The 25774-nt window shown below is 48.1% G+C and overlaps 7 protein-coding genes across 7 annotated transcripts; 2 read left to right on the top strand and 5 right to left on the bottom strand.

Annotated features, from left to right (window-relative positions):
* Positions 1-10006: 10006 nt before the first annotated feature.
* Positions 10007-10623, top strand: LOC149895962 (histone H4). The gene has a single exon (XM_090118432.1). It carries the CDS (start codon positions 10062-10064, stop codon positions 10371-10373), a length of 312 nt encoding a protein of 103 aa, XP_089974558.1. The 5' UTR covers positions 10007-10061; the 3' UTR covers positions 10374-10623.
* Positions 10624-11031: 408 nt separating this feature from the next.
* Positions 11032-11827, bottom strand: LOC149895961 (histone H3). Its single transcript, XM_090117970.1, has one exon. It carries the CDS (start codon positions 11738-11740, stop codon positions 11330-11332), a length of 411 nt encoding a protein of 136 aa, XP_089974096.1. The 5' UTR covers positions 11741-11827; the 3' UTR covers positions 11032-11329.
* A 2555-nt stretch (positions 11828-14382) lies between these two features.
* On the bottom strand, positions 14383-15272 carry LOC149895960 (histone H2B). Its single transcript, XM_090118118.1, has one exon. It carries the CDS (start codon positions 15240-15242, stop codon positions 14868-14870), a length of 375 nt encoding a protein of 124 aa, XP_089974244.1. The 5' UTR covers positions 15243-15272; the 3' UTR covers positions 14383-14867.
* Positions 15273-16521: 1249 nt separating this feature from the next.
* Positions 16522-17373, bottom strand: LOC149895959 (histone H2A). Its single transcript, XM_090118431.1, has one exon. The coding sequence runs from the start codon at positions 17228-17230 to the stop codon at positions 16856-16858; it is 375 nt and encodes a 124-aa protein (XP_089974557.1). The 5' UTR covers positions 17231-17373; the 3' UTR covers positions 16522-16855.
* Positions 17374-18729: 1356 nt separating this feature from the next.
* On the bottom strand, positions 18730-19651 carry LOC149895958 (uncharacterized). Its single transcript, XM_090118045.1, has one exon. The coding sequence runs from the start codon at positions 19585-19587 to the stop codon at positions 18757-18759; it is 831 nt and encodes a 276-aa protein (XP_089974171.1). The 5' UTR covers positions 19588-19651; the 3' UTR covers positions 18730-18756.
* Positions 19652-21680: 2029 nt separating this feature from the next.
* On the top strand, positions 21681-22297 carry LOC149895957 (histone H4). The gene has a single exon (XM_090118133.1). The coding sequence runs from the start codon at positions 21736-21738 to the stop codon at positions 22045-22047; it is 312 nt and encodes a 103-aa protein (XP_089974259.1). The 5' UTR covers positions 21681-21735; the 3' UTR covers positions 22048-22297.
* A 408-nt stretch (positions 22298-22705) lies between these two features.
* LOC149895956 (histone H3) lies at positions 22706-23501 on the bottom strand. Its single transcript, XM_090118430.1, has one exon. It carries the CDS (start codon positions 23412-23414, stop codon positions 23004-23006), a length of 411 nt encoding a protein of 136 aa, XP_089974556.1. The 5' UTR covers positions 23415-23501; the 3' UTR covers positions 22706-23003.
* Between the last annotated feature and the right edge of the window lie 2273 nt (positions 23502-25774).

Genomic DNA, 25774 nt, shown 5'->3' with positions numbered 1-25774 from the left:
CAACGGCGCCGCCTAGCGGCGCGTCGAAGACACCCCGCTACCCGCCTATCGTGGTTGAGTCGCTCCCAAATTGGGCGACTCACCTGCGAAACATTACCGCCTCGCTGGGACGACAAGTAAGTGCGCGCGCCTACGGGACCGGCGTGCGCTTCTCGCCTCAGGACGAGGCGGAATACCGGGCGGTCGACCGATACTTGCGCCGCATTCAGGAGGAGGGAGTGGAGATTTCGTGGTTCTCCTACTCCCCTGAAGCGGAGCGCAGTGTAAAGGTCGCCGTCCGTGGCCTTCCCGTTAACACCGAGCCGGAGGAGTTGATGGCCGCGCTGCGCGACCGGGGGTACGACCCTGAGTTCGCGCGGCCCATCCGCGCCCGGAAGGGGCGCCCCGGATGTATATTCTTGGTCATACTAAGAAAGACCGAGAACCTCACGCCGGGCATCTACGCAGTGAAGGAGCTGCTATATATGCCCGGCGTCACCATTGAGGCGTGGCGCTCCAAGCGGGGCCCCGCGCAGTGCCACAGGTGCCAGGGCTTCCGGCACTCGTCGCACAATTGCCACAGGCCGCTTGCCTGTGTGCGTTGCGGCGAGAGCCATGCGACCGCGGACTGCCCGCGGCCGAGGGACGCCCCTCCCATCTGCGCCAATTGCGCGGGACCACATCCCGCCAACCACGCCTCATGCCCGGTGCTGCGGCGCGAGGCCCGCAACAAGAAGGCGGGCCCGATAGCGCGCACCACAACCACCCAGCAGCAGCCGCAGCAGCCGCGCGCCGCACCGAATGTGCGGCCCAGCGCGCCGGCGGCGCCACCCGCGCCCGTGGAGCCGGTGCCTCGTGGAGAGGCCCTCACCACGGGTCTCATGGCGGCAGCGAATAACGCCCCCGCAACCACCTCCGCAAGAAGAAACCGAAAGGGGCGCAGCGGTAAGAAGCGTTCCCGCACGCAGCCCCCTCGGGCCGCTACCGCCTCTGTGCCCCCCGCCGGCCCGCCCGCGCACATTCCGCAGGCGCCGGCGCATGCGCAACAGCGCCAGCCCGAGCGCACACGAGCGCAACCGCCGATCTCCGCTCGGGTAACTTCGGCGCAACGAACACAGCCGAACTTGCCCGAACCTGCCCGAGTACCTCAACGCAGCACAGCTCGACCCAGCTCGACACAGCTCGGCTCAGCACCGGCACACCTCGACCCAGCCAAGCGGACGGTCATACGAGCGGCGTGCCAGGTGCTCCAGAGCACGATGGACGCGCTGGAGGAAGGCGCCGACCCAATACCCATCCTGATGCAGGGCCTGTTGAGTCTCGTTCAACAGTGAGTATACGCTTCATTTACTGGAACGCGAGCGGGCTCAGCAAGGAGAGAGCGACACTACTGCGCCACCTCATGCGGGAACAACGAGTAGACGTCGTCCTCCTAAACGAGACGCACCTGGGCGCGCCTGACAAACTCAGCGCGTCTGGCTACGTCTCGTACAGACAGGACGAATGCTCCCCGTATGGGCGTAAGTACCGCGGACTTGCGATCCTTATCCGCAAGTCCATCCCTCACACCCCACTCCCCGCTTTCACATCCCAATCCTTTTCCGCGCTCGGCATCGAGGCGGAGTTTCCGGTGGGCAGGCTGCGAATGTATGCTGTATACAGGCCGCCCGGGGGGAGAGTTGACACGAACGAGGTGAAACGTCTTTTCGCCTCGAGCGTGCCGACGATCGCCGCGGGTGACTGGAACAGTAAGCATTCGCACTGGCTATCCCGCCTCGATTGTTGCAACGGCAAAGCCCTTTATAACATTATCGATTATAACGACATTGTTATGGAGGGCCCTTCCGAACCTACTCATTATCCTCGTACAGACTCCCACCAAGCGGACGTCATCGACTTTACGATTCACAATGTGATCCGCCAGTCGATGACGCAAACTGTTATTGTGGACGATCTCGGCTCAGACCACCTGCCGGTATTGGTCGAGATCACCGCAAACAGTTCCGCGCTTGCCCCATCCTACTCCCGCCGCTGTGTTAATTGGGAGTTATTTGCGAATACGCTTGAGCGCTCCACGCCCTCACGCGCGGTTTCAAGCGCCGAGGACGTGGAGATATTCGCAAATGACTTGCATGAAGCACTCAAGTCCGCTCTTTCCCAGGCCACGACACTCAAACCGTCCACGTCCATACTCCCCCCTATTCCCTCTCACATTAAAGCCCTTATCCAGAGGAAGCGAGCTCTGCGACGGCAGTGGCAGCATTCGCGCTGTCCCACCCTCAAGCGGCAACTTGCTCGTTTGCGTGAGCAAGTTAGCGATGCGCTTGAGGCGAACAGGATCGAGGGCTGGCACCGTGCGATCGACTCGGCCGCCGAGGACTGGCCCTCGCTCCACAACCTCTGTCGCAGGCTTAAATCCTCAACCGCCCCCGCGCGCCCACTCACCGATTCCGCGGGTAATTATATATACGCCCCTCAGGGTCGCGCTGACTTGTTCGCCGAACATTTGGCACAAGTTTTTCAGCCGAACCCCCTGACGCCGTCGAGCGCCGCCCACGCAGCAGTGGTGAACGAACACCTATCAGGTTTTCTAGCATCACCGATACCGCCCGCTGAGGAAGTATTCTTCACCTCCCCGTCCGCCGTCCGCCGTGCGATTTCGCGTACAAAGTTGCGCAAAGCGCCCGGTGAGGACGGCGTGACGAACGAATCCCTCCGCCACCTCCCCCGTAAAACAGTCGCGGCTTTGTCGCGGCTGTTTAACGGTATATTGCGCGCCGGTCATTTCCCTTCAGTGTGGAAAACCGGTCGCGTAATAATGATCCCCAAACCCGGCAAGAATGCCTCCTTAGCGGGCAGTTATCGACCCATCACCTTGTTGAGCACAGTCTCCAAAGTGTTCGAGTCACTACTGCTGCCTATGCTGCGTCCGTACGTGTCGCCGCGCGCTGAGCAATTCGGCTTTCGCTCGGCACACAGTACCACCCTTCAGGTATCTAGAGTATTGCACCATGTTAGCTCCGCCTTGAACAGGAATGAGAGAGCGGTCGCAATATTCCTAGATATCGAAAAGGCTTTCGACCGCGTCTGGCACGAGGGTCTTATATATAAGATCCTTACCACTACCCAATGCCCCGCGCGGCTCGTGAGGATATTGCACTCCTTCCTCACGGACCGCTCCTTTCACGTTTCCGTGTCCCCCGCCATTTCCCGAAACCACTCTGTGCAGGCGGGTGTCCCGCAGGGCAGCTGTTTATCGCCCGCGCTATACTCCGCCTACACAGATGACTTCCCCTCCCCCGCGCCAAATTCTAATCAAATCCTCGCGCTATACGCCGACGATGTAGCTTTAATCGCCGCATCGTTGAATACAACGCATGCGATGGTTAAGGCGCAACGCTGGCTTGATGAGTTGCCTGCGTATTTCGATCGTTGGCGGATATCTGTTAACGCGCGAAAGACACAGGTGATTCGGTTCGGTGGTTTGACTCCCTCCCACCAACTCACTCTGGCTGGTGAGCAGATCCCATGGTCCGATACCGTCCTTTACCTAGGTGTAACTATTGATTGCCGGCTTCGCTTTAACAGCCACGTGAAGCAGGTAATTAACAAGTGCAAAGCCGCCCACGCCATACTTCGTCCGGTGTTATACTCTGAACTCCCGCTGCGTATAAAGGTAAGCGTTTATAAAACCTACCTACGGCCGCTCCTCACGTACGCCGCGCCCGCCTGGTATGTGTATGTGTGTGAAAGCCTGCGCCGCAAAATGCGTGCGCGGCAGTCACTCGCATTACGCGCTATCGTCGGTGCGCCGAGGTATGTGAGAAACGAGCTAATACGTAGCGATCTCGGTGTAGAAACGCTGGATGAGTTTATCCTTCGTCTCTCCCAAAACATGTTCTCGCGGGCGGACGCCTCCTCTCATTCCCATCTCCGAGAGATTGCTCCGCACCGCACCATTCCCGGGTCGCGTCGTCCGAATCCGCGCGATCTACTACCACCCCCCTCTCCTAAGGCGAACACGCCGTCCTCACCACCGGCATTGCAAACAATGCCGGCACCATACACTGCGCCTCCAGCGCCACCTACCGCCCACGCACTCTGTGCGCCCCTCACTACTCCCTCCTACCAAACCTACTCCCACGCGCAAATAGCGCAATCCTATACAACGCCCCCACCCACGCAAGCTCCGCCTGCGACGGCGCTTCCTATCGCGCCGTCTGTCGCCTCACCCTGCATAACTCCTACACAGTCGGTACACAACGTACCCAGCCAATCCACCGCCCACTCCCACGCGCAATTGGCGCCTCCTATCACACCCATCGGTTTTGTGTCGCTCCCGGGTTCCCTGTCCGTCCCCGGCTTAGACACAAGTCTAAGACGGGCTCGTAAAACCAAACACAGGTCGGTCGAGTCTTCGCAAAATGCGAAAAGGTTTAAAAAGTCGGGCACAGTCTCCTATACTGTGCCCCAATTAACAAATATTTCTATCCCCAAACAGGGCGATTCGTCCTCCCAGTGACCTGCCCGTATTAGCGGGCAGCGCTATCAACCTGCTGCAGAGGACGAATCGTCCTGAACAGCATCCCCCACGCAGCCTCCTAACGGAGGCCGCGTGTGTGAAGACCCTTGCTGCTGCGCGAAGCGCATACCGGGTTTGGCACTCGAGCTGAGCACTCGTGCTTAGCAAGAGCGCCCTACCTGCCGTCTATTGTTCTCCGTAGAGACGGGGGACCGCTACCTGAGATTCGCCGAAAGGCAAATTCCGGGAAGTGACCCGCGCCTTTGTTGTGAACAATAGCGACCGATAAGCGACCGGTCCCACCCCGCCTGCTCAGGTAGTTTACTACCTGGTCAGTCGCGGTGCAACCGCAGCTGCACTCGCAGCGTACAACTAATTCTTGTTTCTCGACGCGCCAGTCGCGGTTTCTCCGTTGCCCACCTAACGGTGTCAAACGGGCTTCGGAGAAATTAACACCATCCGGTGGAAGTATCTGTGGGGCGCAGATACCGCACGTTTGTATAAACGGCGTACAGCCTCACCGCTTCGGGAGCTTCTCGGTGACTGTGAGTCCGGGGTCCTCTTAGTAGGCACTGCCACGGCGGGCAGGTACTCCAACTGCTCGCTAGCGCCCGGACTCGGCCGAGAACTACTCCTGACGGGTCCACGTCACGCTTTCGCAGGGGGTCACTCCAAGACCTCTGCGAACTGTTAGGTAGTGGCAACCTCACCCCGCTATCACCAGCGGGACGCACCAAACACACCACACACACATACATACGTGTAGGCACACAACCCCCCCCCCGCCCGGAAGCGGGGAGGGCCGCTAGGACGACAATTAGGAAAAATTAAAAACCGTTAGGATGTCCGATTCGTTGGAGGACCTAGATATAAAAGCCTTTATGGCTTTCTTAGTCAGGGAGAACCCGGAGGTGCTGGATGCATTTAAAGCACACAGCGCCGCCGGGGCTCAAAAACTTGCCGCGCCCGTTGCGCAACCATTAAGGGACTCTCCTGAGTCCCCACCGCTGTCCCCAGTGGCAGTCGAAGCGGGGTTCGAAGCCCCGACCGTTATGGAGTGCGAGAGCGCTCCAGAGTCAGAGTCGATAGCTTCGGAGGCGGAGTCCTCAAATTCGTCAGACGGCTTCGAAACCGTCACAAATAAAAAGAGACGCAAACTAAAAAATGCTGCTCCGCCCGCCAAACGGAACGCGACCGTTCGCGATTCCGCGCGCGCCGAATCTAGCCGTGCGCCCCCCGCCCCTCAGGCATCCGCCCCTCAGGCACCCGAAGGCCCGACCGCGGGCAACGCCGCGACGCGTAAACCGCCCTCCCCTCCCCCCGTCTACGTGAGGGATAAGTCCGCGTGGCTGAAGATCTCAGCCTACCTAGACAATGAAGGTATCCCCTTCAAAGCTCGTCCAACTAAGGACAACATTCGAGTTCAGTTATTAACGTCTACCCATCACAGGGTTTTCACTTCATATTTAAGAGACCAAAACATAGGCGGTCATTCGTTCCCCCTTCCGGAGGAACGCTCTTTAAGAGTCGTTATAAAAGGGATCCCCAAAGAGATCTCTGCCGATCAAGTCTTCAATGACTTGAAAGACCAAGGTTTCCCTGTGCAGGAGTGCTTCCGCATGCACAATAGAATCACTAAAGCACCATATGACATGGTCCTCGCGGTCCTAGATCGTACCCCGAAGGGTAAAGACATTTTTAAAATGCGGCATTGCTGCAAACTCTCAGGGCTCAAGGTGGAAACACCCGACTCCCACAGCTATATTAGACAGTGTCATCGCTGTCAACTTTACGGGCACTCTGCTCGTAACTGTTTTTCGCGGCCTCGCTGCGTCAAATGTTTAGGCGACCACGGCACGGAGGATTGCACGAGGTCCAAAGATTTGCCTAATGAGGATCCACCGTCCTGCGTACTATGTGAGACTTCGGGTCACCCCGCGAACTACCGGGGTTGCCCGAAGGCTCCCAAACACAGGGCGGGGGGTCGCCAGAAGGCGAACAAACCTCGCGGGATCGCCCGCGCCGGGGCTCAACCCCCACAACCAAAGCCGGTCTTTATACCGGCTCCACCTCCCAAGACAAACGCTTGGACGAAACCTCCGTCACTAGTGACGCAGGCCCAGTCGAGCGTGGCGGTGCCGCCTTCAGCGGCTCCCGCTATACAAATAGCACCGAAGCCCTCAGCTAAAGTGCACACACCCGAATTAGACTTGCCTGACGAGTCTATCGCAAACCTCGTTTACTTAATGAATTATATTCATGAAATCAACTTTGATGAGGTAAATCTAGTTGCAAACCAACTTAGGAATGCCAAAAGCAGCCTAGAGAGAATCCATATATTAGCAGCTCATAGGGAGTTGGTAATAAAACTCAACAAGACTCCCTAATGGCTACCACAAGTAGAATTAAACCTAGAGCGATCTCCGTAGTTACTTTTAACGCGGACGGCCTTCTCAAACAGACTAACTTAGTTAGGGACTTTGTCACTAGACGGCGTGTCGATGTGCTAGTAATGCAAGAGACATTCCTTAAGCCTTTTAACCGCAATCCGCGTATCGCCAACTACATGTTGGTGCGTAACGACCGCGTAAACAGCCCCTTAGGCGGCACCCTTATATATTACAGAAGGGCCTTGCACTGCACGCCCATCGACACGCCGCCTCTAATTAACTTAGAAGCCACAGTGATCAAGGTGTCTATGACCGGTCATCAACCCGTCATAATCGCCTCGGTCTATCTCTCACCGTCAAAGGCAATCTTGGAGAGCGATCTCAGAGCCTTGCTTGCACTGGGCGACTCGGTCATTCTGGCCGGCGACCTCAACTGCAAGCACTGGAACTGGAATAGCTCCTACGAGAATGCCAATGGCAAACGACTAGACCGACTGACTGACCTACTTAACGTCACGATTGTAGGCCCCTTAGAACCGACTCATTTTCCGAAGAACACGGGACACAGACAGGACGTGCTCGATGTGGCGGTGATGCGGAACGTGACGCTACAGTTGCGCTCCGTTGAAACGTTGCACGAGCTCGACTCTGATCACAGGCCCGTGTTGTTCGAACTGGGTCCCCCCGATAGCACCACCGTAGAGTACATGACGAAGGTAGACTGGCGAAAGTTGCATGAGGCCTTACAGCCCGTCGACTCGCCAGAGCTGGAGTCTGTACCTGACAAAATCGACACGGTCGTAGAGGCGCTCGACGCGGTCTCCTCGGTCACCAGCCACATTCAATCCAAGATTGAATACGCGTCCCGGCGGGTCCCCGTTGGCCTCGGCCACCGGTTGGATCTGCCCCCGGACGTACGAAGGCTGGTGGGCGATAAGAACGCGGCGACGCGCGCCTACGACCGAGCACCGACAGACGAAAACCGTAGAATACTTCGTTCCTTACAGAGAGAGGTAAGAGAGCGAATTCACGAATTACGCAACGAGCGGTGGGACTCTTTACTTAGCGATCTCTCTCCCTCGCACACTGCCTACTGGCGGCTTGCGAGGACTCTCAAATCTGATGGTATTGCCGCCACGCCACCGCTCATTCGCCCTGACCAACCTCCCGCTTTTGACGATTTTGAGAAGGCCGAATGCTTAGCTGACAGTTTAGAGGAACAATGTTCCCCCAATCTCGACATGACCGACTCGACTCACATTAACGTAGTTAATCAAGAGATCGCACGTTTTACCGAAACCCCTCGTATCGATGCCGAGCCCTTGTCACCAACGACGGCCACCGAAGTAAAATCACTCATCAAGTCACTTGCCAATAGGAAGTCCCCAGGCGGAGACTCTATTCCCAATAGAGCTCTAAAAAGCCTGCCGCCCGCCCTTATCGCTCTCCTAGTAGCCACCTTTAATTGTCTCCTGGCCAATTGTACCTTCCCCGCTAAGTGGAAGGAAGCAATTGTGATCGGGATCCACAAACCGGGCAAACCCCGGAACGTGGCATCTAGTTACCGTCCCATCAGTCTCCTCAGCTCTCTGGGGAAAATCTATGAGAGAATCATCTCTAAACGCCTCTGGGACGCAGTCATTGCCAAAAAGCTGCTCCCGGACGAACAGTTCGGCTTTAGGCGAGCTCACTCATGTCCTCACCAAGTACACCGCATCACGGAGTACATTCTCGCGGGCCTCACCCGCCTCACACCTCACAGAACGGGAGCGGTCTTCTTTGACGTAGCGAAGGCGTTCGACAAGGTCTGGCACAACGGTTTGATTTACAAACTGTACACTCTCGGCGTGCCAGACAGTCTCGTGTTCATCATACGAGACTACTTGTCTAACCGGTCCTTCCGCTACAGACTAGACGGCACGCTCTCGTCTTCACGTCCCATCCAGGCCGGAGTCCCTCAGGGCTCCGTCTTGTCGCCCCTCCTATTCGCGCTATACACTAGCGACATCCCTAAGCACGATAAAGTGCAACTATCCCTCTTCGCGGACGACACGGCACTCTACGTGTCGAGTCCATACCGCAAAAGAATAACTCCACTCCTACAATCCGCGACCGATGCACTAGGCAAATGGTTTCGCAAATGGGGTATCACTGTGAACCCCGACAAGAGCGCCGCCGTGCTCTTCAGGCGCGGCGGCCCCGAGGCCATAGATAGTGTCAAACTCTATGGCCAAGTCATTCCGTGGCAAAAGCACACCAAATTCTTAGGCGTCACTCTAGACGCACACATGTCATTTAAAGCCCACATTAAGGCAGTCCGTAAGAAAGCCAGCTATGTTCTTAGCCGGCTCTATTACCTTATAAACAGTCGCAGTAAAATGTCCCTTAGACATAAGGTGACACTTTACAAAACGGTGGTCCGTCCTATCCTCACTTATAGTAGTGTAGTTTTCGCGCATTGCGCCCCCAGCTCCATACACAAGCTCCAGACGATTCAGTCGCGGTTCATGAGAACGGCGACTGGAGCGCCCTGGTTCGTGCGTAACGTGGACCTACATAGGGACCTAGAACTCCCCACCATAGCCCAATGGATGAAGCAAGCGTCTAAGCGCTACTTCGACAAGGCTAAAAACCACCCCAACCCATTGGTGACAAAGGCCATCGCATACGTCGCGAACCCCGATCCCACTCGTCGTCGCAGGCGGCCGAGACACGTCTTGGACGACTCCGACGACGACATTACCAAAGCCAACGCACGGCTAGACTCGGCGATTGAAGCCCAACGTCGAACCAACCGCGACACCGCACACACCACAGCAGAAAGCGTACACCGTCTTCGCCGGCGAAGACGAGGTCCCTTGTTCCGCGTTCCCGCGCCCACCCGGGTGAGCGCCCGTCCGATTAGGGCCCTTCTGGCCTCCTCCACTCAAGCGACAGCTCAAGCCGAGGTTCGTGGTCCCCGTCAAGGGGGGACGCCCTTGTGCATGTCGCTACCAGGGTGAACCTTCAGTTCACCCCCGCGTCCGCGTTAAAATGTAGAAGCCCTTCTGGCTAACATTGAGAGACACCACACAAAAAAAAAAAAAAAAAAAAGCGCGAAGCGCACAAGCTTTCGGGCACGCAGCGAGTAAGCAAGTAAACGAGTAGAATAACGCAAGACAGTCGGCGATATGACAGGCCGCGGTAAAGGAGGCAAGGGGCTCGGAAAAGGTGGCGCTAAGCGGCACAGGAAGGTGCTCCGTGACAACATCCAGGGTATCACGAAGCCCGCGATCCGTCGTCTCGCTCGCAGGGGTGGCGTCAAGCGTATATCCGGTTTGATATACGAAGAGACGCGCGGCGTTCTCAAGGTATTCCTCGAGAACGTGATCCGTGACGCCGTCACTTACACCGAGCACGCAAAGAGGAAGACCGTCACCGCAATGGACGTCGTGTACGCGCTGAAACGTCAGGGACGTACCCTCTACGGATTCGGCGGTTAATTAATTGTGTTACTTCAAAGATCGTCCGTCCGTTCGTACGTACGTCAATAATTCTTCCATGCAATCGATTCGGCCTTTTAATAATTATTATTCTTGGTACGAATAAAGATGGGCGTACGACCACCACGGCGATGATTTTGAAACAAACAAATTAACAACAAAAAGGCCCTTTTCAGGGCCGCATACGATTCATTAATTCCACAATATTATATATTATTGTATTATGGATATGTTTCCCCACGCGCGCAAAACTACAACACTCACTATCATTTCACTTGTACTCTATTATCTCTCTATTATTATGTGTGCTAAATTTCATTGTAATCGGTTCAACACATACATACATACGTCCATCCATCAACAACTTTCGCATTTATAATCTTCTTATATATAAAAATGAATCGCAAAATGTGTTGGTAAGCGCATAACTCGAAAACGGCTGAACCGATTTCGATAATTCTTTTTTTATTATATTCCTGGAAGTACGAGGATGGTTTTTATGTAGAGAAAACGTAAACATGTACCACGGGCGAAGCCGGGGCGGACCGCTAGTATTAAATAAAACTATTTCATAAGAAGAATTTAAAGTTAATGGCTACTGAATGATTACATTACTAAAATCTAAAATTCATCAGGTAGGTAAGTTTTCTGTTTATAATAGTAATATAATAATATTAATACATTTTATCATTCTCATAACAATATTATCATTATATTATTAGATATTTCGTTGTATGTTTCCGTTACTGCACAGTGGAAAACGTTTATAGTTAGGTTAGGTACCTACTATTAAAATGAATCACGTGCGGCCCTGAAAAGGGCCTTTTTTTTTTAACATTCGATGTCCGATGACGTGTCCTCTGTGCTATGTCATGTTATGTTATGTTATTTCATATTGAAACCACACACCACACGACACGACACGAGACACGAACAATGCAAACAACAAACGGATCTTAGGCGCGTTCACCACGGATACGGCGGGCCAATTGAATGTCCTTTGGCATAATGGTCACTCTCTTAGCGTGTATAGCGCACAGATTGGTGTCTTCAAATAGACCTACGAGGTACGCTTCGCTCGCCTCCTGCAGGGCCATGACGGCCGAGCTCTGGAAGCGGAGGTCGGTCTTGAAGTCCTGCGCTATCTCACGAACGAGACGTTGGAACGGCAACTTGCGGATCAGTAGCTCAGTGCTCTTCTGGTAGCGACGAATCTCACGCAGAGCAACCGTGCCGGGCCTGTAGCGATGGGGCTTCTTCACGCCACCGGTTGCGGGCGCACTCTTGCGGGCCGCTTTGGTGGCGAGCTGCTTCCTCGGCGCCTTTCCACCGGTGGACTTGCGAGCGGTCTGCTTTGTGCGAGCCATTGTGACCGGGGGGCTTGTTCGAAATTCGAATTCACTATATTTATTATAGAGAAATAAAACAACAAATACGACCGCACGGAGAAGTGGTTGCGCTTCGAATGAATACGAAAACGGGTACGACGCCGTTTTTATAAACACATTAGGTACACTCGTCTCCGTTTCGTTATTCATCGTAGTCGAGTGCGAGAGAGACATCGATAAGTAACCGTTCGCGCGGTGTGTATGTCGAGAAAAGAGAGATAAAATAATAATAATCAAAGTTTTGTGTTGGATTTGCACGATTCCTGATGCAAAATTAACTACTCGAACTCGAAAACAAAAAAAAAAAACGATCTTCAATGTGCAATGTGCAATCTGCACTGTCATAATATTGTCAATGTCATACACAGCCCATGTCATAATATTGTTATGTTCGTCATTATGGTATGGTCGTACTGGATCTATTCATTAAATTTACATGTACCTTATCCAAAATGGATGGAAATTATTCTACTTTTTTATTTTACTTCATACATACTCTACATAGGTGCAAAGTTTCATAAAAATGCGTTCAAAAATAAAATATGTCTTGGTTATTGCTTGATTACAAGATTAAAGAATTATTATTTTCTACTTTTTAGTGGTATGTATCTAACTTGAAAGCGTGTTTTTTAGTTTTTCAAACTATATTTATTTTACTTCATACTCTACATAGGTATTTTCGTATACCAAAACAAAACAGCACTAAAAAAAAAAAAAAAAAATACCAACAAATACATAATACGTTCATAATATACCTAACTAGAAATTCGCCGCGGCCTCGTTCGGTTGCAAATTTTATGAACATTTAAAAATTATATCTATTAAAATAAACCGCATCAAAATCCGTTGCGCCGTTTTTGAGATCTCGAGTAATCTTCAACTTGATTATTCCATAAGAAAGGAAAATTTCTATAAGACAGGAGAATTTTTATAAGTCCGGAAAATTTCTATAAGTCAGGAACATTTATATAAGCCAGGAAAATTTCTATACGTCAGGAAAAATTTCTATAAGGTGGAAAAGGATAGGTTAGGTTAGGTTAGGTTACGTTAGGTTACGTTAGGTTAGGTTAGGTTAGGTTAGGTTAGGTTAGGTTAGGTTAGGTTAGGTTAGGTTAGGTTAGGTTAGGTTAGGTTAGGTTAGGTTAGGTTAGGTTAGGTTAGGTTAGGTTAGGTTAGGTTAGGTTAGGTTAGGTTAGGAGAGGTTAGGTTAGGTTAGGTTAGGTTAGGTTAGGTTAGGTTAGGAGAGGTTAGGTTAGGTTAGGTTAGGAGAGGTTAGGTTAGGTTAGGTTAGGTTAGGTTAGGTTAGGTTAGGTTACGTTAGGTTAGGTTACGTTAGGTTACGTTAGGTTACGTTAGGTTAGGAGAGGTTAGGTTACGTTAGGTTAGGTTAGGTTAGGTTAGGTTACGTTAGGTTACGTTAGGTTACGTTAGGTTAGGAGAGGTTAGGTTAGGTTAGGTTAGGTTAGGTTAGGTTACGTTAGGTTAGGTTAGGTTAGGTTAGGTTACGTTAGGTTACGTTAGGTTAGGTTAGGTTAGGTTACGTTAGGTTAGGTTAGGTTAGGTTAGGTTAGGTTAGGTTAGGTTAGGTTAGGAGAGGTTAGGTTAGGTTAGGTTAGGTTAGGTTAGGTTAGGTTAGGTTAGGTTAGGTTAGGTTGGGTTAGGTTGGGTTAGGTTAGGAGAGGTTAGGTTAGGTTAGGAGAGGTTAGGTTAGGTTAGGTTAGGTTAGGTTAGGAAAAATTTTCTCAGTCCGGAAAATTTCCATACACCAGGAAAATTTCTATACGTCCGGAAAAATACTACTGAACCGATTACAATGAAATTTAGCACACATATAGAAGGTAACTTGGATTAACACATAGGGTAGGTTTTATCCCGGAAATCCCGCGGGAACGGGAACTATGCGGGTTTTCCTTTGAAAACGCGGGCGAAGCCGCGGGCGGAAATCTAGTACAAAATATTAATTTACCAAAACTATTGCAAAACACAAAACTATATAAATATAACAGAAAATCGGTTTGAATGTCTGTCCGTGTGTGCTATATTCCCTATATAAATTTGTATAATTAAAACTAGAGAACCGATTTTGATGCGGTTTATTTCAATAGATAGGCTGCATCTCGAGGAAGCTTTTAGTATATATAATTTGTTACGTTCTGAACAATGCAGGCACAGCCGCGGGCGATAACTAATCAATCTACCATTTATTTGTTAAACAGTTATTAAAAAAAAAATAACTTCAAATTAACTGTACAAGTTTAATTATTTCTCCATTTAATAATTAATATTATTAATTTTTTGTTGTATATCAATTAAATTTACGTTTTGACATAAGGCTGAGGTAAAATAACAGTACAGACTACAGTCGAATTGGGAATCATCAAGGAGGATTTTATTTAATATCTTAACTTAATTAAAGATATGAAACCTTATTTGTGTTAAACTTTTTTATTTTTTTAAATTGACACCAATAAATCAAACTGACGATGTCTGTCAAAATAAATATAATATTGATTCAAAGATAGTACATGAAATCGCATTGCGTTGTTATATTAATATATAAGTAATAAAATGGTTGTGAGTGAAAAAAAATTATGTAACATGTATAAAAATATCGAGCCAAATCATGATGGTATATAATTTATTATGAATTTGTTTTTATTTGTCATCATCAAAACTACTGGACCGATTTTGATGAAATTTGGCACAGGCAATCTTTAGACGCTGAGAAAGAACATACATAGGCTACTTTTTATTATTGCGAAATAATATGTACCACGGGCGAAGCCCTAGTTTGTAAATAAAATAAAATAAATCATACCCACAAAATATGACCAACGTTAATAATTATTGTTGAACGTATAATTCGAAATTCGAATTTCAAAATTACAACTTTAGGTTTTTTTTTTCTCACTGCTGTTGTTCGTGTTGGAGAAACGTATTTTTGGCGTGTACACACACACACAATTCATTCATGAAATATATTGTGGCCCTGAAAAGGGCCGTTGTTGTTTTGATAGTATATAATAATAATAAACACAAAACGCGAGCGAGCGGGCGTTCGATAAGTCGAACACGCCACGCCGTTGTCCCGACGACCGCTCACCGCTCACTTGGAGCTCGTGTACTTGGTGACAGCCTTTGTGCCCTCGCTGACCGCGTGCTTGGCGAGCTCGCCGGGCAGCAGCAGCCGCACGGAGGTTTGCACCTCTCGCGACGTGATGGTCGACCGCTTGTTGTAGTGAGCGAGCCGGGACGCCTCCGCGGCGATGCGCTCGAAAATGTCGTTCACGAACGAGTTCATGATGGACATGGCCTTCGAGGAGATACCGGTGTCGGGGTGGACCTGCTTGAGCACCTTGTAAATGTAAATGGCGTAGCTCTCCTTCCTCTTGTGCTTCTTCTTTTTCTTGTCAGACTTGGAGATGTTCTTCTGCGCTTTTCCGGACTTCTTGGCGGCCTTTCCACTCGTTTTTGGCGGCATGTTGCTTGTTGTAGTATAAGTACAATCAATTGAAACTGTATATTCCAAATTTTTTCCGTTTCTGTATAAAACCGGTCCAGATCGCGCCACACGGCGTTACGGCCGTCGGTTAGTAATGCGAGCTAGCACTTTTGGTTATCGGCCAATACCGTGGAGCGTAAGCGTCCCCTCCACACAGTGGGCGGTGAACATGCGGTGAATCATTTAGATGTTTACATTTGGCATTTTATTTTTTTTTTAAATCACATAAGGCTAAGGTAAAATAACAGTACAGACTACAGTCGAATTGGGAATCATCAAGGAGGGTTTTATTTTAAAATATGTATCTTAATTAAAGATAATATATGAAACCTTATTTGTGTTAAACTTTTTTATTTTTTTTAATTGACACCAATAAATCAAACTGACGATGTCTGTCAAAATAAATATAATATTGATATTATAATATTGATTGATTGAAATTTGGTATAGAGATATTTTGATACCCGAGAAAGGACATAAGATAGGTTTTATCCCGGAAATCCTACGGGAAAGGGTTTTTCTTTAAATAAATCAAATTTTACTTGATTTAATATTTATTTAAATTTCCAGCTTACACAATACGAAGTATGAAAACAGTTGCTCGCCTCCCTACTTTCAATATTCCAAGTTTCCCGCTTGACGAAAACGAAGTGACTTGCGCAATCATCTAGAAAACACAATATAGGTATTGTCCTCTGCAGAAAGGAGAAATAGTCCAGTATCAGCTTCGAATACGTACATCGAGCAGATATTTGTCACAATAGTAAGATTCAATTTACATAATTTATCTTAATCTTCAGGATAGGAAAACAATCATATTATAAAGCTGAAGAGTTTGTTTGTTTATTTGAACACGCTAATCTCAGGAACTACTAATCGAATTTCAGAAATTATTTCGGTGTTAGATAGCCCATTTATCGAGGAAGGCTATAGGCTATAATATAATATAATCACGCTAAGACCAATAGGAGCGGAGCAATGCGGGTGAAACCGCGGGGCACAGCTAGTTATTATAATATATATTACAAACAAACATAAAATGAAACGGAACGGATTTTGATGCGTTCAACAAGAAGGGGTTTATTATAAACTAAACAATTAAACATCTATAATAATTATTATGTATAATTCTTATCTACATAATATATCCTAATATTATAAAGCTGAAGAGTTTGTTTGTTTGTTTGAACGCGCTAATCTCAGGAACTACTGATCAAATACAAAAATGCCATTATAAATTAAATTAAAAAGACTCAAATGAATGTTACTTTTTTTAATACGGGTACGGTTCTAGGGTTAAAGGCTATATTATAATATAATATTAAATGCGGGTGAAACCGCGGAGCGCAGCTAGTTTATTGTACATAGATTAATATTATTCATGTTCTGGTGTACGTGTCAAATGGTAAACGATCACTGAAGAGATGAGAGTTTAGGCTGCTAGAAACTCTATCTATCGTTGTTGTCAAGACATATATTGCGGCCCTGAAAAGGGCCTTTTGAACAATTCATAATAATATTATGATGAACATACATAAAAATATGTAATTGTATCGTTATTGGTAAATGCAATGCAATGCAATGCAATCCAATTAGGCCTTCTTCTCCGTCTTCTTGGGCAGCAGCACAGCCTGAATGTTAGGCAATACACCGCCCTGTGCTATGGTCACGCCGGAGAGGAGCTTGTTCAGCTCTTCGTCGTTACGTATGGCCAATTGCAGATGTCTCGGAATAATTCTAGTCTTCTTGTTGTCGCGCGCCGCGTTGCCGGCCAACTCGAGAACTTCAGCCGCCAGGTACTCCATCACGGCCGCCAGGTAGACCGGGGCACCGGCGCCCACGCGCTCCGCGTAATTGCCCTTCCTGAGCAATCTGTGAATACGGCCGACGGGGAACTGCAGACCGGCACGGTTGGAACGTGACTTTGCCTTCCCCTTCACTTTACCGCCTTTACCGCGTCCAGACATTATTTACGGTTTTCTTCTTTGACAGTATAATAAACGAAAAACTGATACGTACAACGATACGCGCCGATCACTAAAGTATGTTTTTTTTAAACATTACCATCGGATTTAATATATATTGTACCGTGTACGGCTACGCGTCCTAGTGATTGCGGTGGGCATGACGCCGTGAAATGCGAGCGAACACAAACGACGAGCGATGCGCAGTGAACACGACCGTGTCAAATAATAATAATATATTGTTATGTACAATATAATATTTTATTTATTTACAAAATGTTAATTTTTTTTTTCGCATTTCACACACAAACAATATTTAAGCATCTTTTAATTAATATTATTTTTTTTTTTGATTCGGTGTACAGCATCCCCAAATATTATTATTACTCATATTATATAAAAATGAATCGCAAAATGTGTTGGTAAGCGCATAACTCGGGAACGGCTGAACCGATTTCGATAATTCTTTTTTTTTTTTATTATATTCCTTGAAGTACGAGGATGGTTTTTATGTAGAGAAAACGTAAATATGTACCTACCACGGGCGAAGCCGGGGCGGACCGCTAGTTACTCATAATAATAACGATTAGTTGATTGTTTTTAAAGTAACTTGTCAGGTGACAGAAACAGACTGTGTTGTCTAGACAACCATCAATAATTAGGTATTAATAATAATTATTCATAGCAGTAGGTATGTATAGATTTTAGAGAGTAGGTATTTAGTAAGTTTCGGTAAAATGTACTATCGGGAGTCGGGCGTCGGGCGGGCGGTCGGTCGGGCGGCGTGCGCTGGTGTGGGGCGGGCGGGCGGTGTCTGTGCTGTGTCTGTGTCTGTGTCTGTGTCTGTCTGTGTGGTAGCGTGTTGCAGTGTGCGATGAATAGTTACATAATATTTTATTTTGCAAGTTGAAGGTAAAAAGTAACGTGTGTGTTTACCGTACGTATTACGTAGGTATATTTTGATGTTTTTTTTTATTTATTCCTTATTTCATTGCGCGTCGACGGAGCCCCGCTTCGCGGGGCTCCTATTTCTGTGTAGTTTTTTTTTAAGAAACCTAACCTAACCTAACCTAACCTAAACCTAAACCTAAACCTAAACCTAACCTAACGTAAAGCTGTAGATTAGTTAGTAGTAGATTTGATTTTCTTGTTGTTATTATATTGTGCATGCATGTTGCTAGTTGCTACTATAATATATTATGATGTTACATAACTATTATGTAATTTGTAAAATTGTAATAATTGTAGTTTTATTGTGTAGGTACCTACAAGTTGCTTGTTCGTCCTCGCAAATTGGAAGGAAACGTTAACGTTCGTAGTGAGTGCGCATTCGAAAATATATGTTAGCCCTGAGAAGGGCTTTTTGGCGATAGATAATATATAATATGTATCTATTTTGCTGAGACTTGTGCCCGATGCACTCGCCGTCGCCGCTGCACTGCATAACCAGTTCCAACCTTAACCTTCCTCGAAGTCGAATTAGGTTGCGCTTGCGCTTGCGATTGATCGATTGCACGCACACCACACGTTCACTTCTTGGACGCGGCCGAGGCTTTCTTGGCGGTGGCCGCTTTGGATTTTGGCGTTGCCGCTTTCTTCGGTTTCGGTGCCTTCGGCTTCTTCGTCGGCGGTTTGGCACTCCTCTTAGCCTTCGGCGCGGCGGCCGACGCTGCTGCGGCGGGTTTTGCGGCCGCCTTGCCCGCAGCCGGCGCCTTCTTGGCGGCCGCGGCGGGCTTCTTTCTGCCTGCAGCTACTTTCTTGTCTTTCACCGCTGACGCTTTCGACTTGGACGGCGAGGACGACGAGTCTGCGGCCGCTGCTGCGGCGGCGGCTGCCGCCGCCTTCTTGGACCTGCTGCCTGCGTTGACGGCCGTCTTTTTGGCGGCCGCTTGCGCCTTGCCACCGCCGCCAGATTTGCGCACCTTGACGGCCGCCGCCGCTCCGGAGCCCTTGCCGGCGGCTCCGCTCGACGGAGAGGTCTTCTTCTTGGCCGCGGAGGACTTTGACTCCAGTTTGAACGAGCCAGATGCGCCCTTGCCCTTCGTCTGAACGAGCGTGCCGGATTCGACGGCGCCCTTGAGATATCTCCTAATGAACGGCGCCAGTTTATCCGCGTCCACCTTGTACGTGGCCGATATGTACTTCTTGATCGCCTGCAGGGAAGAGCCGCTACGCTCTTTGAGATCGCTGATAGCAGTGTTCACCATTTCCGACGTCTTCGGGTGCGCCAATCTTGCTTTGGCCGCTTTCTTGGCTCCTCCCGACGCCGCTGCTGCTGCTGCTGCTGCTGCTTTGGGCGCTTTCTTCGCGGGCGTCGACGCTGGCGCCGGAGTTTCAGTTTCGACTGCGGTGTCTGCCATTTTTGTTAATTAAAATTCAACTTTACGTCGACAATAGTATGTAATAATAATTAGTCTAAATAAGTAGTACTTAGTAGGTTTCACTGTATTCGACGTACGGTGTCGCTAGTGTAGGAATCGAATGGACGGTTTACCTCACGGGGAACCGTGCAATCGAGATACGTTTTCTCGCGGTCGCGCTTGAAACTTTTCACTAACATGCCTCCGTTCGAACGTATATTTTACGTGAAATTAACGTTTAAAAGTATACGTTTCACATGTTTCTCGTCCCTTTTGAGATCGGCCCTCGTAGTGTGCAAGCCCGCGCGACGCTCGAGGAGCGCATCGATAGCGATGGACGTTTAAATTTTGCCAAGGGCTATCCGCGTGCGCGGTGTCAACTTTAAAATTATCATTTCACCTGTAATTAAACCGATTGTCGTTTCGAAAAAGGCTCTCTCAATACACTGATATACAGACGTTAAGGTGAAACTATTCGTAATCGCCATATAATATGTTTGCGATGGTTTTTAGGGGGATGAATGTGACCTGTTGTAGAACAGCATAACGCAAACGACGACCGCGCGGCCGGCTACACACACAGTTCGGCGATCGGTCGAATATGTTTAACGTCCTTTAAATACAAAAATAATAACAATACGAATGTGCCACAATAACGAAATGACAATATTATAAATAAATGTCACATATTTGTCACAATATTATATTCACAGTCACAGGTACTAACAGCTAGTAGGTACATAGTACGCACACCACACCGCAACGCCCGCACGTTTTAATATTGTCAAAATATTATATAGGCCGCGCGAGAACGAGACTACGATTCACAATTGCGTATTTATTATAATATTATTATTGTGTTAACTTAATATCGTCGCATAATAACGCATAATAAGCAATACCTAAATAATAGACAGAGGAGTAGTAACAATATTATGACGAATCGATAATAACACGAATGTAGGTAGTTAATTAATAGTTTATTATTTACCTAATCATTAAGTTACTTATATATATCATCATCATCAACTGCAATTACGATTAATTCAATAGCGACAATGACGTATCCATGTTTTGATGAATTATTATATTGTCGTACCGTTGTAGATTCCTTAAATCTTCGTAATGCACCTGAGCGCAGTAAACATCGATTAAAGTGAAGCATTCGATTCTAGATGTCAGATTTCGATTTTTAGAGTAACGTCTCTGGTATTTATTATGTTTAGAATGGTTTATCAGTAAAATAAAATGAAATCTTAAAAAAAATTACTTTTATCGGTCATTATTATTATAATTAATATTATGTAGTCGTAATTGAAAAAAGTTAAGCAAATGTGCAGTTCTAACAAAACGAAATATCTTGTTATTCTATGTCGTCGTTACTAGGTTACGTTGTTGAATTTTGTTGAACTGTCAAATGTTGCCTATTTTAAAATGGCTCTACTATACTTAATAACTACGAGGGATCTATATTTATAGATAGAGAGTTGGTTAATAATAATTACTTATTTAATTTGCTGTGTCGACTTTTATTTATTTTTTCAACAGGATAAAACCTATCCTATGTGTTAATCCAAGTTCATTGTAATCAGTTCAGTAATATTTGCGTGAAATAGTAACATTTATAATATTAGAAGGATAATGATAACAACACAAGTAAGTTAATTAAGTAATGACGATATATTATATACATTTCAAAAAATTTCAAGCTACTTATTTATATAATAATTCACAAAAATTACATTAATATGAAATTTGACACATGCCATACCTACCCTGTTAATGTCTAGTGTAAATGTGATAGTATTTTTATTTTTTATTCCTCCGTATGTATGACGTCATCATCACATTTATCGTTTTTTTTTTTTATTTAATTTCTCTTAAAATATGCGATTAAAAAATGAAATGTTGTCAATTATTGTGATTGAGTTATTTATTATTATTATTATTCAAAGATTATTAACGCAGTCCCTCGATATGCACGATATATCTATCCGTCTCCGTCGCTCGTCGAGGGCGAGCCGACCGAAACGCGTGTATAATGTGTGTGTATAAAAGTCGACATGAAATGGCGCGAAGCGCACAAGCTTTCGGGCACGCAGCGAGTAAGCAAGTAAACGAGTAGAATAACGCAAGACAGTCGGCGATATGACAGGCCGCGGTAAAGGAGGCAAGGGGCTCGGAAAAGGTGGCGCTAAGCGGCACAGGAAGGTGCTCCGTGACAACATCCAGGGTATCACGAAGCCCGCGATCCGTCGTCTCGCTCGCAGGGGTGGCGTCAAGCGTATATCCGGTTTGATATACGAAGAGACGCGCGGCGTTCTCAAGGTATTCCTCGAGAACGTGATCCGTGACGCCGTCACTTACACCGAGCACGCAAAGAGGAAGACCGTCACCGCAATGGACGTCGTGTACGCGCTGAAACGTCAGGGACGTACCCTCTACGGATTCGGCGGTTAATTAATTGTGTTACTTCAAAGATCGTCCGTCCGTTCGTACGTACGTCAATAATTCTTCCATGCAATCGATTCGGCCTTTTAATAATTATTATTCTTGGTACGAATAAAGATGGGCGTACGACCACCACGGCGATGATTTTGAAACAAACAAATTAACAACAAAAAGGCCCTTTTCAGGGCCGCATACGATTCATTAATTCCACAATATTATATATTATTGTATTATGGATATGTTTCCCCACGCGCGCAAAACTACAACACTCACTATCATTTCACTTGTACTCTATTATCTCTCTATTATTATGTGTGCTAAATTTCATTGTAATCGGTTCAACACATACATACATACGTCCATCCATCAACAACTTTCGCATTTATAATCTTCTTATATATAAAAATGAATCGCAAAATGTGTTGGTAAGCGCATAACTCGAAAACGGCTGAACCGATTTCGATAATTCTTTTTTTATTATATTCCTGGAAGTACGAGGATGGTTTTTATGTAGAGAAAACGTAAACATGTACCACGGGCGAAGCCGGGGCGGACCGCTAGTATTAAATAAAACTATTTCATAAGAAGAATTTAAAGTTAATGGCTACTGAATGATTACATTACTAAAATCTAAAATTCATCAGGTAGGTAAGTTTTCTGTTTATAATAGTAATATAATAATATTAATACATTTTATCATTCTCATAACAATATTATCATTATATTATTAGATATTTCGTTGTATGTTTCCGTTACTGCACAGTGGAAAACGTTTATAGTTAGGTTAGGTACCTACTATTAAAATGAATCACGTGCGGCCCTGAAAAGGGCCTTTTTTTTTTAACATTCGATGTCCGATGACGTGTCCTCTGTGCTATGTCATGTTATGTTATGTTATTTCATATTGAAACCACACACCACACGACACGACACGAGACACGAACAATGCAAACAACAAACGGATCTTAGGCGCGTTCACCACGGATACGGCGGGCCAATTGAATGTCCTTTGGCATAATGGTCACTCTCTTAGCGTGTATAGCGCACAGATTGGTGTCTTCAAATAGACCTACGAGGTACGCTTCGCTCGCCTCCTGCAGGGCCATGACGGCCGAGCTCTGGAAGCGGAGGTCGGTCTTGAAGTCCTGCGCTATCTCACGAACGAGACGTTGGAACGGCAACTTGCGGATCAGTAGCTCAGTGCTCTTCTGGTAGCGACGAATCTCACGCAGAGCAACCGTGCCGGGCCTGTAGCGATGGGGCTTCTTCACGCCACCGGTTGCGGGCGCACTCTTGCGGGCCGCTTTGGTGGCGAGCTGCTTCCTCGGCGCCTTTCCACCGGTGGACTTGCGAGCGGTCTGCTTTGTGCGAGCCATTGTGACCGGGGGGCTTGTTCGAAATTCGAATTCACTATATTTATTATAGAGAAATAAAACAACAAATACGACCGCACGGAGAAGTGGTTGCGCTTCGAATGAATACGAAAACGGTTTTTTTTTTTTTTTTTTGTGTGGTGTCTCTCAATGTTAGCCAGAAGGGCTTCTACATTTTAACGCGGACGCGGGGGTGAACTGAAGGTTCACCCTGGTAGCGACATGCACAAGGGCGTCCCCCCTTGACGGGGACCACGAACCTCGGCTTGAGCTGTCGCTTGAGTGGAGGAGGCCAGAAGGGCCCTAATCGGACGGGCGCTCACCCGGGTGGGCGCGGGAACGCGGAACAAGGGACCTCGTCTTCGCCGGCGAAGACGGTGTACGCTTTCTGCTGTGGTGTGTGCGGTGTCGCGGTTGGTTCGACGTTGGGCTTCAATCGCCGAGTCTAGCCGTGCGTTGGCTTTGGTAATGTCGTCGTCGGAGTCGTCCAAGACGTGTCTCGGCCGCCTGCGACGACGAGTGGGATCGGGATTCGCGACGTATGCGATGGCCTTTGTCACCAATGGGTTGGGGTGGTTTTTAGCCTTGTCGAAGTAGCGCTTAGACGCTTGCTTCATCCATTGGGCTATGGTGGGGAGTTCTAGGTCCCTATGTAGGTCCACGTTACGCACGAACCAGGGCGCTCCAGTCGCCGTTCTCATGAACCGCGACTGAATCGTCTGGAGCTTGTGTATGGAGCTGGGAGCGCAATGCGCGAAAACTACACTACTATAAGTGAGGATAGGACGGACCACCGTTTTGTAAAGTGTCACCTTATGTCTAAGGGACATTTTACTGCGACTGTTTATAAGGTAATAGAGCCGGCTAAGAACATAGCTGGCTTTCTTACGGACTGCCTTAATGTGGGCTTTGAATGACATGTGTGCGTCTAGAGTGACGCCTAAGAATTTGGTGTGCTTTTGCCACGGAATGACTTGGCCATAGAGTTTGACACTATCTATGGCCTCGGGGCCGCCGCGCCTGAAGAGCACGGCGGCGCTCTTGTCGGGGTTCACAGTGATACCCCATTTGCGAAACCATTTGCCTAGTGCATCGGTCGCGGATTGTAGGAGTGGAGTTATTCTTTTGCGGTATGGACTCGACACGTAGAGTGCCGTGTCGTCCGCGAAGAGGGATAGTTGCACTTTATCGTGCTTAGGGATGTCGCTAGTGTATAGCGCGAATAGGAGGGGCGACAAGACGGAGCCCTGAGGGACTCCGGCCTGGATGGGACGTGAAGACGAGAGCGTGCCGTCTAGTCTGTAGCGGAAGGACCGGTTAGACAAGTAGTCTCGTATGATGAACACGAGACTGTCTGGCACGCCGAGAGTGTACAGTTTGTAAATCAAACCGTTGTGCCAGACCTTGTCGAACGCCTTCGCTACGTCAAAGAAGACCGCTCCCGTTCTGTGGGGTGTGAGGCGGGTGAGGCCCGCGAGAATGTACTCCGTGATGCGGTGTACTTGGTGAGGACATGAGTGAGCTCGCCTAAAACCGAACTGTTCGTCCGGGAGCAGCTTTTTGGCAATGACTGCGTCCCAGAGGCGTTTAGAGATGATTCTCTCATAGATTTTCCCCAGAGAGCTGAGGAGACTGATGGGACGGTAACTAGATGCCACGTTCCGGGGTTTGCCCGGTTTGTGGATCCCGATCACAATTGCTTCCTTCCACTTAGCGGGGAAGGTACAATTGGCCAGGAGACAATTAAAGGTGGCTACTAGGAGAGCGATAAGGGCGGGCGGCAGGCTTTTTAGAGCTCTATTGGGAATAGAGTCTCCACCTGGGGACTTCCTATTGGCAAGTGACTTGATAAGTGATTTTACTTCGGTGGCCGTCGTTGGTGACAAGGGCTCGGCATCGATACGAGGGGTTTCGGTAAAACGTGCGATCTCTTGATTAACTACGTTAATGTGAGTCGAGTCGGTCATGTCGAGATTGGGGGAACATTGTTCCTCTAAACTGTCAGCTAAGCATTCGGCCTTCTCAAAATCGTCAAAAGCGGGAGGTTGGTCAGGACGAATGAGCGGTGGCGTGGCGGCAATACCATCAGATTTGAGAGTCCTCGCAAGCCGCCAGTAGGCAGTGTGCGAGGGAGAGAGATCGCTAAGTAAAGAGTCCCACCGCTCGTTGCGTAATTCGTGAATTCGCTCTCTTACCTCTCTCTGTAAGGAACGAAGTATTCTACGGTTTTCGTCTGTCGGTGCTCGGTCGTAGGCGCGCGTCGCCGCGTTCTTATCGCCCACCAGCCTTCGTACGTCCGGGGGCAGATCCAACCGGTGGCCGAGGCCAACGGGGACCCGCCGGGACGCGTATTCAATCTTGGA

This window comes from Colias eurytheme, chromosome 29 (genome assembly GCF_061535395.1).
Source record: "Colias eurytheme isolate Ceu_HAF_F1 chromosome 29, ilColEury1 Martin Lab GWU primary, whole genome shotgun sequence".
NCBI classification, from domain to species: domain Eukaryota; kingdom Metazoa; phylum Arthropoda; class Insecta; order Lepidoptera; family Pieridae; genus Colias; species Colias eurytheme.
This window is presented reverse-complemented; position numbering and strand designations above follow the sequence as displayed.